General features: G+C 33.7%; 1 protein-coding gene across 2 annotated transcripts in view; it reads left to right on the forward strand.

The window, feature by feature from the left end:
- The first annotated feature begins 61 nt into the window (after positions 1-61).
- Positions 62-20122, forward strand: part of LOC143251887 (transcription factor HES-4-A-like) — a 45593-nt gene continuing 25532 nt past the window's right edge. Inside the window, exon 1 of one of the 2 annotated variants that reach the window (XM_076503221.1) lies at positions 62-194. Coding sequence is in view for 1 of the 2 variants with exons in the window: in XM_076503220.1 (XP_076359335.1) it covers positions 1053-1079 (27 nt within the window). In the remaining variant the exon portion in view is untranslated. Of the gene's footprint in view, positions 195-933; positions 1080-20122 lie in introns of those variants that run through there. The other variant, XM_076503220.1, reaches the window with a different exon arrangement.

The following is a 20122-nucleotide window of genomic DNA, read 5'->3' on the forward strand; positions in this document are numbered from 1 at the left end:
TGCGCGCGTGACGTGAGTTGTTATTTATACGAGGTCAACCAAGCGTGTAGACTGAACGTGTGAGAACGGCGAAGCCAGCTCGTTCCCACACTCACAGAGAGTTTCAGGCACGGCGAACGCTGTACAGATTATGACAGTTCCTCACGGTCTTTGCTTGTGTCGTGGTGGGATGTTGGACAATACTAGGATTCACGGTTATTTTTGTCCTTTATTTAGTAGTCTGTTACTACTGATTGATTTAAATATTAAATATATTTATTATTTATTAAATATATTTATATTATATTTATATATTTATATTATATTATATATAGCTATTGACAAAACCGTGAATTTATTTCATTTTTCAATAAATGGATTTCTCTCACTTTCAGTAAATGACACGTGTATTTTATATTTCTGATAACAGTTTTGCTCAACTTAATTTCAAACGTAACAGACTCGAAGAAAGTTTGAGGCAACACTTTGACTTATATCTACAAGGCAGACAGAAAGGGCGAGGCAGAATGGCCGTATAGTTCATACATTTATAACATAATTTAATTTCAAACCACTATATTCTGAAACAGACAATAATTAAATTGGTTTAAATGTACTTTGGCACAGTTATTTTTCCCCACTTTTTATAATATATATATACGAACTGACGGGTTTTCTAGATCACCGAGAGAGATCTGTGCTTTGAAATTCCACACTAAACTGGCGTTGTTACTAAAATTCCTACGCAAGGTTGTTGGTTATAAATTCCAGCAGTCGAGATATAATAAACATGTGCATGTTGATTACTAGTACACTCACTGGTGTTTACATGTGGGCGGAGTCTAATAGTTATGACCCGCAAATCAATCGGGAAGATGGAGATGGGGGATAATCTGAGCATGAATTTGCTGGTAAAACTGCACGTGCCACCACTTTCTACCCATAACCCTGGCTCGTGCGGAGTGTGGGAAAACTCCGCCTCCCAGCGCACGTCGCGGGTAAACCGGTTTTAAGCCTCCGGGTAAGGAAGTGCAGACATTGCAACTGACTTCGTAGGTGTAGGGGACAGATGGATGTTCACGAGCTCTTATGATAGTGTAGTGAGTGTTTTTTAATCTTTAATTTGTTTTTGTTCTTTCTGGCCTATTTTGATTAGTGTTCGATATCTGACTAAGTCTTAAATGTATTTTGTATATGGAATAAATGAATGAATAACCCAACGCTATGTTCCTACTTCCATTTCCTCACCACATTGTCTTCACATTGCTATTTAAATAACCAATGCTATGTTCCTACTTCCATTTCCTCACCACATATTCTTCACATTACTATTTAAATAACCAACGCTATGTTTGTACTTCCATTTCCTCACCACATAGTCTTCACATTACTATTTAAATAACCAACGCTATGTTCCTACTTTCATTTCCTCACCACATATTCTTCACATTACTATTTAAATAACCAACGCTATGTTTGTACTTCCATTTCCTCACCACATAGTCTTCACATTACTATTTAAATAACCAACGCTATGTTTGTACTTCCATTTCCTCACCACATAGTCTTCACATTGCTATTTAAATAACCAACGCTATGTTCCTACTTCCATTTCCTCACCACATAGTCTTCACATTACTATTTAAATAACCAACGCTATGTTCCTACTTCCATTTCCTCACCACATAGTCTTCACATTGCTATTCAAATACCCAACGCTATGTTCCTACTTCCATTTCCTCACCACATAGTCTTCACATTACTATTTAAATAACAAACGCTATGTTTGTACTTCCATTTCCTCACCACATATTCTTCACATTACAATTTAAATAACCAACGCTATGTTCCTACTTCCATTTCCTCACCACATAGTCTTCACATTACTATTTAAATAACCAACGCTATGTTCCTACTTCCACTTCCTCACCACATAGTCTTCACATTACTATTTAAATAACCAACGCTATGTTCCTACTTCCATTTCCTCACCACATAGTCTTCACATTACTATTTAAATAACCAACGCTATGTTCCTACTTCCATTTCCTCACCACATATTCTTCACATTACTATTTAAATAACCAACGCTGTGTTCCTACTTCCATTTCCTCACCACATATTCTTCACATTGCTATTTAAATAACCAACGCTATGTTCCTACTTCCATTTCTCACCACATAGTCTTCACATTATATTTAAATAACCAACGCTATGTTCCTACTTCCATTTCTCACCACATAGTCTTCACATTACTATTTAAATAACTAACGCTATGTTCCTACTTCCACTTCCTCACCACATAGTCTTCACATTACTATTTAAATAACCAACGCTATGTTCCTACTTCCATTTCCTCACCACATAGTCTTCACATTACTATTTAAATAACCAACGCTATGTTCCTACTTCCATTTCTCACCACATATTCTTCACATTACTATTTAAATAACCAACGCTGTGTTCCTACTTCCATTTCCTCACCACATATTCTTCACATTGCTATTTAAATAACCAACGCTATGTTCCTACTTCCATTTCCTCACCACATAGTCTTCACATTGCTATTTAAATAACCAACGCTATGTTCCTACTTCCATTTCCTCACCACATAGTCTTCACATTACTATTTAAATAACCAACGCTATGTTTGTACTTCCATTTCCTCACCGCATATTCTTCACATTACTATTTAAATAACCAACGCTATGTTTGTACTTCCATTTCCTCACCACATATTCTTCACATTACTATTTAAATAACCAACGCTATGTTCCTACTTCCATTTCCTCACCACATAGTCTTCACATTACTATTTAATATATTTATTGACAATATTTAGTTATGTGGTTCCTTTTTTACAGATCTGCACCTTTCTTTTCGTGTGATTTATTAATATTTTGTATTCAAGGATAATATCATTTATTTTATGGTAAAATAAGATAATTGTTTTTGTCACATTTATTTCATACGTTTTGTCTATTTACTGTTTCTAACTTAATTACCTTCATTGTAAACAGTAAATGTGTCATTAAGTTTGCCACACAATTAGTTAAAATACTTGAACTAGACTCTAATAATTGCTGAGTATATTCTAGGTTGGTACTGTAGTCGTAGAAATATATGCTTTAGTTATAATGTCGTTTCGTGATAATATATAACAGTTCTTATAACACTATTAACACTGTTGTGTTTTTGATATTTATTTATATCTTTGGCTAATTGTATATTTGTGAATGCAATGGTCCTTTTTGTGCTTTCTTTAAGTAAAACTGGTTAGGCATCTCGTTTCTTTACCGCTAGATGGCGCATACCTTAAACCAGTCTGACCAGAGTATATGGGTGATCTACGTGTAAACAGCCAAATTTATGTCGTAATATACCATAATGACGTTTTACGCGTTTTCGTTACGCCCTAACTAAAATTTCACCCGTGGCACGAGCTATTATTACATGGTTACTTGATGTTGGTAATCAACCCGCACTTTTTAGTCTCTAACTTGAAAGATGAACGTGACTGTTCTACATCTAAAAAAATTGACCACGTATGTAGCATGTTAATATTTTCTCGGGAACAGTACAGTTTTATTAAACTCTATGTAACAAGCAGCCATATGTTTACTTCAAGGTTAACTCTTCAGCAGCAAGTGTGAGGGCTTAGAACACTAAAAATTTGAGTTCGATACCCGCGATCGACAGAGAACAGATAACCTGTTGTTTAAATTTATATTTAACAACAAACAAACATTTACAGACCGTATTCTTACCAAATGTTGTAACAACTAGAATATTATTAATTATAATTATTAATTACGTTTATTGATATTAATTAATCATTTATGATGTTTCTAGATAAAGAATCAAAAATTTCATAATTAACTCCGGTAAGATTATGTCTTCAAACTCTTGAAATCCGACAAATCTATTTCTTGATATACTATGTTAACATTTTGCGCGTATTCGTTACGTCCTGATTAAAATTTCACCCGTGGCGCGAGTTAATATCACATACATTTACTTTAGGTTGGCCTTTCAAACACGTACAGGTTGTTCTGTCCAACAACTACAGGTTGTCCTGTCAAACACCTTCAAGTTGTCTTTTCCAATATCTAGGTTGTCCAGTCTAACATCTCCGGACTGACATTCGGTGTGACAATCACACCATTTCTCAAACGCTAAGTACAGTCTGATGATCACACTTTGTAAAGTGTGATAAAAACGGATGTCGGCACCCGGTATTTAGTGATATGAACCATATGTCAAATTTAAAAGCCAACTAGTGTTGAAAGCAACCAGAATATCAACTTATCGCTAAATTAAGTTCTGGTTTAAAAAAGTTCTAACCAATATCAAGTACTTAGTTAAACCAGATTATGAATCTAACGATCTTGGTTCGTTCCCCGCATTTTATTGACCCAATTAAGAATTTGCGGCGGGTGGTGTTAACTAGGTGGCTACGTTGAGAAGTTCGAATAACACTAAGGTATTGTTGAGAAGTTCGAATATCACTAAGGTATTGTTGAGAAGTTCGAATATCACTAAGGTATTGTTGAGAAGTTCGAATATCACTAAGGTATTGTTGAGAAGTTCGAATATCACTAAGGTATTGTTGAGAAGTTCAAATATCACTAAGGTATTGTTGAGAAGTTCGAATATCACTAAGGTATTGTTTAGAAGTTCGAATATCACTAAGGTGTTGTTGAGAAGTTCAAATATCATTAAGGTATTGTTGAGAAGTTCGAATATCACTAAGGTATTGTTGAGAAGTTCGAATATCACTAAGGTATTGTTGAGAAGTTCAAATATCACTAAGGTATTGTTGAGAAGTTCAAATATCACTAAGGTATTGTTGAGAAGTTCAAATATCACTAAGGTATTGTTACACGACTATAGTTGAGAAGTTCAAATATCACTAAGGTATTGTTGAGAAGTTCGAATATCACTAAGGTATTGTTACACGACTATAGTTGAGAAGTTCAAATATCACTAAGGTATTGTTGAGAAGTTCAAATATTACTAAGGTATTGTTGAGACGTTCGAATATCACTAAGGGATTGTTGAGACGTTCGAATATTACTAAAGTATTGTTGAGAAGTTCGAATATCACTAAGGTATTGTTGAGAAGTTCGAATATCACTAAGGTATTGTTGAGAAGTTCAAACATCACTAAGGTATTGTTTAGAAGTTGGAATATCACTAAGGTATTGTTGAGAAGTTCAAACATCACTAAGGTATTGTTGAGAAGTTCAAATATCACTAAGGCATTGTTGAGAAAATCAAATATCACTAAGGTATTGTTGAGAAGTTCAAATATCACTAAGGTATTGTTGAGAAGTTCAAATATCACTAAGGTATTGTTGAGAAGTTCAAATATTACTAAGGTATTGTTGAGACGTTCGAATATCACTAAGGGATTGTTGAGACGTTCGAATATCACTAAAGTATTGTTGAGAAGTTCGAATATCACTAAAGTATTGTTGAGAAGTTCGAATATCACTAAGGTATTGTTGAGAAGTTCAAATATCACTAAGGTATTGTTGAGAAGTTCGAATATCACTAAGGTATTGTTGAGAAGTTCAAATATCACTAAGGTATTGTTGAGAAGTTCGAATATCACTAAGGTATTGTTCAGAAGTTCAAATATCACTAAGGTATTGTTGAGAAGTTCGAATATCACTAAGGTATTGTTTAGAAGTTCGAATATCACTAAGGTGTTGTTGAGAAGTTCAAATATCATTAAGGTATTGTTGAGAAGTTCGAATATCACTAAGGTATTGTTACACGACTATAGTTGAGAAGTTCAAATATCACTAAGGTATTGTTGAGAAGTTCGAATATCACTAAGGTATTGTTACACGACTATAGTTGAGAAGTTCAAATATCACTAAGGTATTGTTGAGAAGTTCAAATATTACTAAGGTATTGTTGAGACGTTCGAATATCACTAAGGGATTGTTGAGACGTTCGAATATCACTAAAGTATTGTTGAGAAGTTCGAATATCACTAAGGTATTGTTGAGAAGTTCGAATATCACTAAGGTATTGTTTAGAAGTTCAAACATCACTAAGGTATTGTTTAGAAGTTCAAACATCACTAAGGTATTGTTGAGAAGTTCAAATATCACTAAGGCATTGTTGAGAAAATCAAATATCACTAAGGTATTGTTGAGAAGTTCAAATATCACTAAGGTATTGTTACACGACTATAGTTGAGAAGTTCAAATATCACTAAGGTATTGTTGAGAAGTTCAAATATTACTAAGGTATTGTTGAGACGTTCGAATATCACTAAGGGATTGTTGAGACGTTCGAATATCACTAAAGTATTGTTGAGAAGTTCGAATATCACTAAAGTATTGTTGAGAAGTTCGAATATCACTAAGGTATTGTTGAGAAGTTCGAATATCACTAAAGTATTGTTGAGAAGTTCGAATATCACTAAGGTATTGTTGAGAAGTTCGAATATCACTAAGGTATTGTTGAGACGTTCGAATATCAGTAAGGTATTGTTGAGAAGTTCGAATATCACTAAGGTATTGTTGAGACGTTCGAATATCACTAAGGTATTGTTGAGACGTTCGAATATCACTAAGGTATTGTTGAGAATTTCGAATATCACTAAGGTATTGTTACACGACTATAGTTGAGAAGTTCGAATATCACTAAGGTATTGTTGAGAAGTTCGAATATCACTAAGGTATTGTTTCACGACTATAGTTGACAAGTTCAAATATCATTAAGGTATTGTTGAGAAGTTCAAATATCACTAAGGTATTGTTTCACGACTATAGTTGACAAGTTCAAATATCACTAAAGTATTGTTTCACGACTATAGTTGACAAGTTCAAATATCACTAAAGTATTGTTTCACGATCACTGTTGAGAAGTTCAAATAAGATTATACATTGTTGTACCTCAATCATATTTATTGTTATTATTTAATTTATTTGACTTATTCTAGGAAAAATCTGGGAGAAGTTCGAACTAATCTTGTGTTAAAGTGTAAACATGTCAGTTTGGTTACGATTGCTCGAAGTAATAATAAACGTGTGTGTAGCTTTATTCTAAGCAATCTTATGAAAATGTAACCACGTTTGATCATCTATCATGGTTATCATGAACCATCATTAAGGATTGGATACTGTAAAAGAAAAATTTTCATGATTGTTTGTTTGTTTGTTTTGAATTTCGCACAAAGCTACGCGAGGGCTATCTGTGCTAGCCGTCCCTAATTTAGCAGTGTAAAACTAGAGGGAAGGCAGCTAGTCATCACCACCCACCGCCAACTCTTGGGCTACTCTTTTACCAACGAATAGTGGGATTGATCGTAGCATTATAACGCCCCCACGTCTGAAAAGGCGAGCATGTTTGGTGCGACCGAGATTCGAACCCGCGACCCTCGTATTACGAGTCGAACGCATTAACACGCTTGGCCATGCCGGGCCAAATTTCATGATACTTTGTCATTAAGCACTTAGCAATAGGGATCATGATGAATACTTAGCAATAGGGATCATGATGAATACATAGCAATAGGGATCATGATGAATACTTAGCAATAGGGATCATGATGAATACTTAGCAATAGGGATCATGATGAATACATAGCAATAGGGATCATGATGAATACTTAGCAATAGGGATCATGATGAATACTTAGCAATAGGGATCATGATGAATACTTAGCAATAGGTATCATGATGAATACATAGCAATAGGGATCATGATGAATACTTAGCAATAGGGATCATGATGAATACTTAGCAATAGGGATCATGATGAAACAAAATGGCGGCTATAAAATCACCTGTTTAAAACCAACTTTAACAATTACTATTTCACAGTATTGGATTAGCTAAAGTTTATTGTACTGATAAAGCCGCCTAAATCGCTATGCATATGTTTATGAAGTGAATGAAAATTTCAGTATTTCAACGAATCTTCATTTAAGTTAGTAAGTAAGTGACTTTTCCAGATAAGTGTACAGAAAAAATGACGAACCTCATCGTTCTAAATTTTTCGAAGAACTCTTGTGTGTATACTTTGCGCAGATAATTAGACATAAGTGTAGGTTGATAGAGATCTTGTTTTGCCAGTTTGCAGCTCGTGAAGAATTATTAGGCCACGGTCAGTGATTGTCCTATAACTAGTGCTTAATGTTAATATGGCGCTGCTGATGAGTAATAAAATCCACTTCATATATGCGCATCCCACACTATGTATTACTGGCGCACAAAAATACAACCAAGAAAGAGGAAACAAACAAGTATAATAAAAAATAATTTTATAAACACAAGTAAGAATCAATATAGGCGAAACTTACCTGGATAAAATAGGATAATGTTTCTTAAGTAATTTAGTTTTTGCAGTTTCGACTTGCTTGTCTCAACACTTTTCGTAGTGTTAAAGTTATCTTTGTCACCACAGCTAGCTAGCTTTGTATATATCGATACCTTCTTGTCTTTAGAAGGTTTAAACATTTTTTATAAGACAAGATTTTAGTGAATATGCTAAAACAATTTTCATATATTTTACTGTTGTAGGATTATTTTTAAAAGATTTGTTCTACGTTTATTATACGCATTGCAAATATAACCTAAATTATGTAACGATTTGTGAAGAATAATAAACAAGTAATACAGTAATCTTCAACTTAGGAAGTGCTTCTATAACTTGGTTTTGTCAAGTTCCTAATCTTTCATCAACTTAGGAAGTGCTTCTATAACTTGGTTTTGTCAAGTTCCTAATCTTTCATCAACTTAGGAAGTGCTTCTATAACTTGGTTTTGTCAAGTCCCTAATCTTTCATCAACTTAGGAAGTGCTTCTATAACTTGGTTTTGGCAAGTCCCTAATCTTTCATCAACTTAGGAAGTGCTTCTATAACTTGGTTTTGTCAAGTCCCTAATCTTTCATCAACTTAGGAAGTGCTTCTATAACTTGGTTTTGTCAAGTCCCTAATCTTTCATCAACTTAGGAAGTGCTTCTATAACTTGGTTTTGTCAAGTCCCTAATCTTTCATCAACTTAGGAAGTGCTTCTATAACTTGGTTTTGCAAGTCCCTAATCTTTCATCAACTTAGGAAGTGCTTCTATAACTTGGTTTTGTCAAGTCCCTAATCTTTCATCGACTTAGGAAGTGCTTCTATAACTTGGTTTTGTCAAGTCCCTAATCTTTCATCGACTTAGGAAGTGCTTCTATAACTTGGTTTTGTCAAGTCCCTAATCTTTCATCGACTTAGGAAGTGCTTCTATAACTTGGTTTTGGCAAGTCCCTAATCTTTCATCGACTTAGGAAGTGCTTCTATAACTTGGTTTTGACAAGTCTCTAATCCTTTTTCAAATTTGGAAGTGAGTCTATAACTTGGTTTTGGCAAGTCTCTAATCATTTTTCAGGTTTGGTAGTGGATCAGTAACGTTTGTTTTGTAATCTTTAATTAATTTTTGTTATGCTGGAAACTGGATTTATAACTTTTAAAATAAAGTAAGTAAATGTTGTAAGAATTTTTACTGAAATATATATTAATCATCCTTGGAAATGAATATATATATATTTTGGGAAGTTACTAATGCTTGTCATCTTATGAACTGGATGTGTTGTTTTTGATATAGTTTACAAGCTAGATAGACAAATAATGTGTAGATTTACCAGTGGTGAACGTAAGGGCAACATGTTTTTTTTTTGTTTTTTTTTGCAAATGTCCAATTTCAGCTGAAAAAAGGGGGAAAAATCATTCGCTAACACTGAGATTTAGAGTTCGAGTTCAGTAACTAAGAGTAACATTCAGCCACAAGGTGAAACAAATTACAAACATAAAATGTACCTGTTTGTTTATTCTTTAGAGTGGGAATGATATTTACCCCTATTTGGTGTTAATAACAGTGTCATGTTTACTCCTACTTAGTATTATTAACAGTGCCATATTTACCCTTACTCAGCATTATTACCAGTGCCACTTTTACCCTTACTTAGTATTATTACCAGTGCCACTTCTGCCTCTACTTTGTGTTATTAGCAGTGCCATTTTACTCCTACTTTGTATTATTAACAGTGCCATTTTACTCCTACTTTGTATTATTAACAGTGCCATTTTTACTCCTACTTTGTATTATTAGCAGTGCCATTTTACCCCTACTTTGTGTTATTAGCAGTGCCATTTTACCCCTACTTTGTGTTATTACAAGTGTCATTTTACTCCTACTTTGTATTAGTAGCAGTGCCATTTTTAACCCTACTTTGTATTATTAGCAGTGCCATTTTTAACCCTACTTTGTATTATTAGCAGTGCCATTTTACCCCTACTTTGTGTTATTAGCAGTGCCATTTTACTCCTACTTTGTGTTATTAACAGTGCCATTTTACCCCTACTTTGTGTTATTAGCAGTGTCATTTTACCCCTACTTTGTATTATTAGCAGTGCCATTTTACCCCTACTTTGTATTATTAGCAGTGCCATTTTACCCCTACTTTGTATTATTAACAGTGCCATTTTACCCCTACATTGTGTTATTAGCAGTGTCATTTTGCCCCTACTTTGTGTTATTAGCAGTGTCATTTTACCCCTACTTTGTATTATTAGCAGTGCCATTTTACCCCTACTTTGTATTATTAGCAGTGTCATTTTACCCCTACTTTGTATTATTAGCAGTGCCATTTTACCCCTACTTTGTGTTATTAGCAGTGCCATTTTACCCCTACTTTGTGTTATTAGCAGTGTCATTTTACCCCTACTTTGTATTATTAGCAGTGCCATTTTACCCCTACTTTGTGTTATTAGCAGTGCCATTTTACCCTTACTTTGTATTATTAGCAGTGCCATTTTACCCCTACTTTGTGCTATTAGCAGTGCCATTTTACCCCTACTTTGTATTATTAACAGTGCCATTTTACCCCTACTTTGTGTTATTAGCAGTGCCATTTTACCCCTACTTTGTGTTATTAGCAGTGCCATTTTACCCCTACTTTGTGTTATTAGCAATGACTTTTTAACCCCTACTTTGTATTATTAGCAGTGCCATTTTACCCCTACTTTATGTTATTAGCAGTGCCATTTTACCCCTACTTTGTGTTATTAGCAGTGTCACTTTACCCCTACTTTATGTTATTAGCAGTGCCATTTTACCCCTACTTTGTGTTATTAGCAGTGTCATTTTACCCCTACTTTGTATTATTAGCAGTGCCATTTTACCCCTACTTTGTATTATTAGCAGTGTCATTTTACCCCTACTTTGTATTATTAGCAGTGCCATTTTACCCCTACTTTGTATTATTAGCAGTGTCATTTTACCTCTACTTTGTATTATTAGCAGTGCCATTTTACCCCTACTTTGTGTTATTAGCAGTGCCATTTTACCCCTACTTTGTGTTATTAGCAGTGTCATTTTACCCCTACTTTGTATTATTAGCAGTGCCATTTTACCCCTACTTTGTGTTATTAGCAGTGCCATTTTACCCTTACTTTGTATTATTAGCAGTGCCATTTTACCCCTACTTTGTGCTATTAGCAGTGCCATTTTACCCCTACTTTGTATTATTAACAGTGCCATTTTACCCCTACTTTGTGTTATTAGCAGTGCCATTTTACCCCTACTTTGTGTTATTAGCAGTGCCATTTTACCCCTACTTTGTGTTATTAGCAGTGTCATTTTACCCCTACTTTGTATTATTAGCAGTGCCATTTTACCCTTACTTTGTGTTATTAGCAGTGCCATTTTACCTCTACTTTGTGTTATTAGCAGTGCCATTTTACCCCTACTTTGTATTATTAACAGTGCCATTTTACCCCTACTTTGTATTATTAGCAGTGCCATTTTACCCCTACTTTGTGTTATTAGCAGTGCCATTTTACCCCTACTTTGTGTTATTAGCAGTGTCATTTTACCCCTACTTTGTATTATTAGCAGTGCCATTTTACCCCTACTTTATGTTATTAGCAGTGCCATTTTACCCCTACTTTGTGTTATTAGCAGTGCCATTTTACCCCTACTTTGCATTATTAACAGTGCCACTTTTACTTGGGTTAGCCTACTCGTATTGTTTTCTGTGGTATTAAACACGTCTTTCTATCATGTCTTGGTACGATTGTCGCTTCATATTTTGCAAACACAGAAAACAGTCCTGTACCTGATCAAGAAGGTATATAAATAAGACGTGGTGGTTAGGAACAATAATTACGTCATTCGGTATCATTTACTGACGTCATCCGTCTTGTCTACTCCACTTTAGGAAATGATAATTGGCACAGATCTTGAGGACGACACGTTTCTAACAGATACCTCGATTTATTTCGTTTTATCCTAACAAAACATATAATCCAAATTCTTTTTAATAACTGGTTTAGTTTAATGCAAGGTTAGGTCTTTTCAGGCTTCGAGTCCTCACTGAATTTGCAATAAGACTCTCTCCCACTCTCTTTACAACAAAGACTTCCTTGTATGTCGATTCCTCTCATAAGTTTTACTTGGCACAAGAAACGTCACTTGCTCAGTTCTCGTGCACACGTGGAGTCGACAAATCAACATCCCCTTAACTAGATCCCCCGTACCACTCACTAGCTTAGTTGCAAGTGCGTTTCGTATACCATTCGACTTACCGTGACAAGCGTACGGTTATCGGCACGTAAATCAACTCACAAATTGTGATTAAAATACAAGTTGTGCTAAAGTAATTAAAAATATAATCTTTCACCAGACGGCACTAATTTTGTAATTGCAGCATGAATATATAATAAAGTTAAAGTTAAACAAGTATAATCTTTGATAAATAATAGCAAGAGATCAGTCATTGTTACATTTCATCCTGAAACTAATATTCCATTAAAATTTTCATGATCACTGCTTACTGTGACCAGAATGTAATATTGACATTATTGTATTTCATGATTTTAAACACTATATTCCATCTTTGAACTTCTAGTTCACTAACAGTTAACAAAAAGAAATATATATATATATTATGGTCTTCAACTATCAGAGCGGAAGTTGTCCACAAGTATTCCTGTTTCTTTGAGGCCGGTAAAACACTCCCAGCAGATGGTGTTTTATAAGACTCATCGATCATGATAGGAGATTTGGTTATTTGAAAATATAAGAATAATTAGTAAAAAATATGTATATTATCATTATAGTTTATTATTATTATGTGTTATTATTATTATTATTATTATGTGTTATTATTATTATTATTATTATTATTATTATTATTAGTATGTGTTATTATTATTATTATTATGTGTTATTATTATTATTATTATTATTATTATTATTATTATTATTATGTGTTATTATTATTATTATTATTATTATTATTATTATTATTATTATTATTATTATTATTATTATTATTATTATTATTATGTGTTATTATTATTACTATGTGTTATTATTATTATTATGTGTTATTCTTATGTTTTATTATTATTATTATGTATTATTAGTATTATTATGTGTTATAATTATTATGTATCATTATTATTATGTATTATTCTCATGTTTTATTATTATTATTATGTATTATTATTATTATTATGTGTTATAATTATTATGTATCATTATTATTATGTGTTATTATTATTATTATATATTATTTAGTTTGGCCAGTAAAATAAAACTTAACATCCGATAACGGACATTTAATAACGAATTATGAATTCTAAAACTTTATATATTTAATGTGTAATAGAAGCAATAATCATATAGTTTTATTCAACACATAACATACTGTTGTAACGTATTCCATCGTTGGGTAATATTTTTTTCAAATGATTTGGTAGAAATACAGCCAAGTCAGTAGCGCCATTTTATCAGATTCTCACGAGGCGGGGGGCAAAGCTGAACCTTAATTTATCTAACGGAAGTGTACAAAACTTAAAGTGTGAAAACAATAACACAGCACCGAAAGGTGCGTGGGCAGCGTTGATTAAACTGAATATAGGTACAGTAGGTACGACAACCTGTTCTGAAACTGGATCACAATAAATAGTACAACCTATTCTGAAACTGGATCCCAATAGAGGGTACAGCTTATTCTGAAACTGGATCACAATAGATTGTACAGTCTATTTTAAAACTGTGTGATAATACACAGCACAGCCTATTTTGAAACTGGATTCCAATAGGTAGTACACCCTATTCTAAAACTGGATCATAATAGATTGTACAGCCTATTCTGAAACTGGATCACAATAGATTGTACAGTCTATTTCAAAACTGTGTAATAATACATAGCGCAGCCTATTCTGAAAGTGGATCATAATATATTGTACAGCCTATTCTGAAACTGGATGACAGTAAATAGTACAGCCTATTCTGAAACTGGATCACAACAGATTGTAAGTCTATTCTGAAACTGGATGACAGTAGGTAGTACAGTCTATTCTGAAACTGGATGACAGTAGATTGTACAGTCTATTCTAAAACTGGATCACAGTAGATTGTACAGTCTATTCTAAAACTGGATCACAGTAGATAGTACAGTCTATTCTAAAACTGGATCACAGTAGATTGTACAGTCTATTTTAAAACTGGATCACAGAAGACAGTGTCAACTTAATAACTATTAAGTTCCCGTCCCATTACGACCGGAATCTCAACCAGTGTGGAGTCACTTTTATTATTGATATTTTTACCCATATTCCGTGTAATGATCAAACAGAGTGGGTTTATTTGTTAGATAAATATGTTACTTTGTTTTATGCCTATTTGAAACTGACTTTTCTGGACATGTGTTGATGCAGGAAAACGTGCAGGTTAACAGTATTTTTCTATTATTTTTCCTTGTCCACCTACATCACCACAGGTAAGCAGTTCTGCTCTCTATGTATGACAGAATGGACACGTGAATTTGGATGGCAGTATTGGCCTCATCCTTTATCATGTTTGGGTATGTGTGTGTCAATTCTATATTTCCAAGTCTAGCACAAACTCAGCTGAACTTGTTACAAGTGTACCGGCTTTACTAGAAATGTCTCGTAACTTGAGCTAAACTGTGTGGTCTCGCTAGGGGAGATTGAGAGGTCAGAGGATTCCTTCAAATGTGTCCTCCTATCAAATGTATTCCATAACACCGTGAACCGGAATTGCACGTGGTGGTTGTCACTCTCTTAACCTCCCCTCTCATAAATTTAGTGCAGTTCTCTTTGCTTCTAATGCTTATGACGATGTGAAAGCGATAAAAAGAAGAACGGCCGTATTCGAAGACGTTAAGGAACGCTCATTCATTGGATATATCCTTTGAACGTTCTTTCTTGACTAGACAATTTAATAATAATGAGAAAAACATACACACATATACGCATAAATGAACGTTGTGTCATAATGACAAATGATTGTCCCAAACTTCTTCGGTCAGATCAAATTTCAAGTCTTCGTGTGGTCAGAATAATAAATAACATGTAAATATTCATTTCCACATTTATTCTAGGAGGATATACTTACATGTTTTATGTTGACAAAGAGAAATTCGTATTTTAGAGATTAATACATTTTGGTACTTAAACGTATTCACTGATTACAACTCAGTTACTGGCTGGTGTCGTTATAAACTGGTGTAGTGCACGTGTTTAACGTTTTATGGATTGCGCTACAACACAGTTAAGCATGACCCACTTTACAAAACAGTAATGAAATCATTAATTCCTTATTTCAAATACACTCTGGCGGACAGTAGTTAATACATTTACTAATTACAATACTGAAGGTATTGTGAGTGACTCACACTTGATTAAGGACACTGAAACTAACGACGTCACATACACATGATATTTGATGGGAAAGGTAACCATATGGTTAAATCATTTCATTAAACTTAAAGCTGTATCAGTAAATCACGTGTTTACAAGATTTGGACATGTTGTAGAAACTTAAAGCTGTATCACTAAATTATGTGGTTAGAAGATTTGAACATGTTGTAGAAACTTAAAGCTGTATCACTAAATCATGTGGTTAGAATATTTGAACAGGTTGTAGAAACTTAAAGCTGTATCAGTAAAGCATGTGGTTAGAAGATTTGAACATGTTGTAGAAACTTAAGGCTGTATCGTAAATCACGTGTTTAGAAGTTTTAGAACAGGTTGTAGAAAGCTATTGAGAGTCTGTACCTTTATAATATTCGGCTAATGTCAAAATTATAAAAGTTAACGTTAGATTGAATAGTATAACTTAACACTTGATTGAATAGTATAACTTAACGTTAGACTGAAGAGTGTATTTGTAAGTAGGTTTTCAAGTCATAGGTTTCTAATAACACTAAAAGTAACTAGCCCTAGTAGGTCTGCTCATCATATCCTTCTAGTAACTAGCCCTAGTAGGTCTGCTCATCATATCCTTCTAGTAACACCAACATCAAGAGTATGGGAAAAGAATGAGCGAAATGTAGATAAACATTAGAACAAAGATCAATGTGTAGATAAACATTGGAACAAAGACCAATGTGTAGATAAACATTGAAACAAAGATCAATGTGTAGATAAACATTGGAACAAAGACCATTGTGTAGATAAACATTGAAACAAAGATCAATGTGTAGATAAACATTGAAACAAAGATCAATGTGTAGATAAGCATTGAAATAAAGATCAATGTGTAGATAAACATTGGAACAAAGATCAATGTGTAGCTAAACATTGGAACAAAGATCAATGTGTAGCTAAACATTGGAACAAAGATCAATGTGTAGATAAACATTGGAACAAAGATTAATGTGTAGATAAACATTGAAACAAAGATGAATGTGTAGATAAACATTGAAACAAAGATCAATGTGTAGATAAACATTGAAACAAAGATCAATGTATAGATAAACATTGGAACAAAGATCAATGTGTAGATAAACATTGGAACAAAGATCATTGTGTTGATAAACATTGAAACAAAGCTCATTGTGTAGATAAACATTGGAACAAAGATCAATGTGTATATAAACATTGGAACAAACATCAATGTGTAGATAAACATTGAAACAAAGATCAATGTGTAGAAAAACATTGGAACAAAGATCAATGTGTAGATAAACATTGGAACAAAGATCGTTGTGTTGATAAACATTGAAACAAAGCTCATTGTGTAGATAAACATTGGAACAAAGATCAATGTGTATATAAACATTGGAACAAACATCAATGTGTAGATAAGCATTGAAATAAAGATCAATGTGTATATAAACATTGGAACAAACATCAATGTGTAGATAAACATTGGAACAAAGATCAATGTGGCTTGATCAGATCAAAGATCTTTTACACGTTTTAATTAAGTGGTGACAACTCATAGGAAATTACAACCCTGAATGTCTTATGTCATTAGTTAATATTGGTTGAGGCTTTGATCTGTAATAACAACTCTTAATGTCTTGTGTTGTCAGTTAATATTGGTTGAGGCTTGATCTGTAATAACAACTCTTAACGTCTTGTGCTATCAGTTAATATTGGTTGTGGCTTTGATCTGTAATAACAACTCTTAACGTCTTGTGCCATCAGTTAATATTGGTTGAGGTTTTGATCTGTAATAACAACCCTTAACGTCTTGTGTTGTCAGTTAATATTGGTTGAGGCTTTGATCTGTAATAACAACTCTTAACGTCTTGTGCTATCAGTTAATATTGGTTGAGGTTTTGATCTGTAATAACAACTCTTAACGTTTTGTGCCATCAGTTAATATTGGTTGAGGTTTTGATCTGTAATAACAACTCTTGACGTCTTGTCTATCAGTTAATATTGGTTGAGGTTTTGATCTGTAATAACAACTCTTAACGTCTTGTGCTATCAGTTAATATTTGTGTAAGTTTTGTGTTGATGTAGGCTGCGCTTTGTTGTAATAGTTTAGGACCTTTAACCTCAATGAAAGATAACAAATGATTATTTGAATCATAGATTGTATATTTCAGGAAGCTACATCATGCTATCCGAATCGTTAAAGATTGGTTCCAAGAACATAAAGAATAGCTTGTTTGACTACCACAGTTACCATGTTACTGAGCATCTGTGGTCAGTTCGTAAAACTAAGTTTTGAACCAGATTTCGATCGCCAATGTCACTTCAACAGTTATATTGTTTGTTATCAAATACAAACTTTTGTTTGTTTAGCATTAAGCACACAGCTGCAAGAGGGGCTGGTTATCTGTGTTCTGCCCACCACTGATATCGAAACCCGGTTTCTAGGGTTGTTAGTCCGCAGAAATACTTCTTCTTTGGTCAACTTCAGGTCGTGTTAATTCTGTCTACTTATAGTGACCAATTCCGTATTAATACATAAAATGCAGAAATTACCAAGTATTTCTCCATTTTTATCCAAGCCCGTATTTAACAGATTTTATCATAAAATATAGCGTGTTGTCCCCAGTGAATGACAGCAGTACTAATCTTAATATTTCATAATCAGAACACTGAACAAATAGCTTTAGATTTTATATTAAACTTGAATTAACAAACCAATAATCGTATATATGTAAAAACGGCTGGTATGGATAGAGAAAGCACTATGTAGAGGAGCGAGCAACGTTTCGACCTTCTTCGGTCATCATCAGGTTCACAAAGAAAGAAAGAGGTAAGTAACCCATAGCTGACCACATATTTGAAGGAAGTTGTGTAATTGAGTGTAGGAATGTAGAGGGCGTGCTTAGATGTTTGATTATATTTATTAATATAGGTATAAAGGTGTTTCTTTGTACTGGTTTATTTCGGGCTTGAATTGTTGTATAAGTAAGCCTTTATTAATTTTATGTTTGTTTCTTTATTTAGTATTTGGGTGTTTTCTATGGTTATGTTGTGTTTATTTGATTTGCAGTGTTCGAAAACGTGTGAAGGCGACTTTTTTTCGTATTTAGTCATTCGAAAGAAAACTAAAAGAAATTGAACAAGAGATTATATCTCACAAACTTGAATAAGTCGTATCAAATTGGGAAATAGTTTTCAAGTTAATGCCACTAGACTGGTGGAAAAACCCAGCCATTCATACTCAGAGATTCATTTCCAAAACCTTACAAGTCCCCTGGTGGATGCTTTGTTACCGAAAACATTTATAAGAATGACGTACAATCTTATTTAAAAACAAAATGAGGTAGAATGGAACAGCTTGTTGAACTGTTGCTTATTTTTGTTACACATCTGAGCTAGAAGAAGATATCAGAAGCAGAAAATCTGTTCAGTGGAATAAAACTAATTTCGGTGTGTTGTTAAACTGTTAAGATTAATTATCAACTTTAACCAGTAATCATAATAATTCATCAAAGTTTTGAGATCACTGTAATTTACGGTAGAGGATACATAAGTTTAGATTACTAATATGAAAAGGGGTCATTGAACAATTTAAACATGGAAAAGTATCTGGAAGAGATTTTTGGTAAGGTTTAAATATGTGTCACTTTTAAGAATGTTTTATCCCTAACTGACATTTTCATCCATTGTTCTTCCTATGTTTTTGTTGTTTCTTTTTATAGAGAGAATTATGGGATAGTTGAATAATTGTATTATGTTCACAGTGTAGTTGGTCTTAAATAAAATAGTTTTTCCAGCAGGCGTTTCTAACATCCCGACAGATGTCGCTACTAGGCTCCTCCCATGATTCCTTAAGCTGACGGAAGTTCTTTATGTAACAAAATATAAACAATTAATGTTGGCTTATCTCGCTGATTATAGCGCTATTTCGCTATTAAAGGTACCCATAAAAGACGCTCCGCCTCCTCTTACAAATAAAACTTCTGCTTGAGTCTTCAAAAAATAAAAGATGGAGGAGGGAATAACATATCCCCAGGATACTTCACGGAATACTGCTACCAGCATCGGTATTTCCTGGAGCAGGGAATAACACATCTCTATGATACTTTACAGAATACTGCTACCAGCATCGGTATTTCTTGGAGGAGGGAATAACATATCCCCAGGATACTTTACAGAATACTGCTACCAGCATCGGTATTTCTTGGAGGAGGGAATAACATATCCCCAGGATACTTTACAGAATACTGCTACCAGCATCGGTATTTCCTGGAGGAGGAAATAACACATCCCCAGGATACTTTACAGAATACTGCTACCAGCATCGGTATTTCCTGGAGGAGGGAATAACATATCCCCAGGATACTTTACAGAATACTGCTACCAGCATCGGTATTTCCTGGAGGAGGGAATAACACATCCCCAGGATACTTTAC

Source organism: Tachypleus tridentatus, chromosome 6 (genome assembly GCF_004210375.1).
Source record: "Tachypleus tridentatus isolate NWPU-2018 chromosome 6, ASM421037v1, whole genome shotgun sequence".
NCBI lineage: Eukaryota > Metazoa > Arthropoda > Merostomata > Xiphosura > Limulidae > Tachypleus > Tachypleus tridentatus.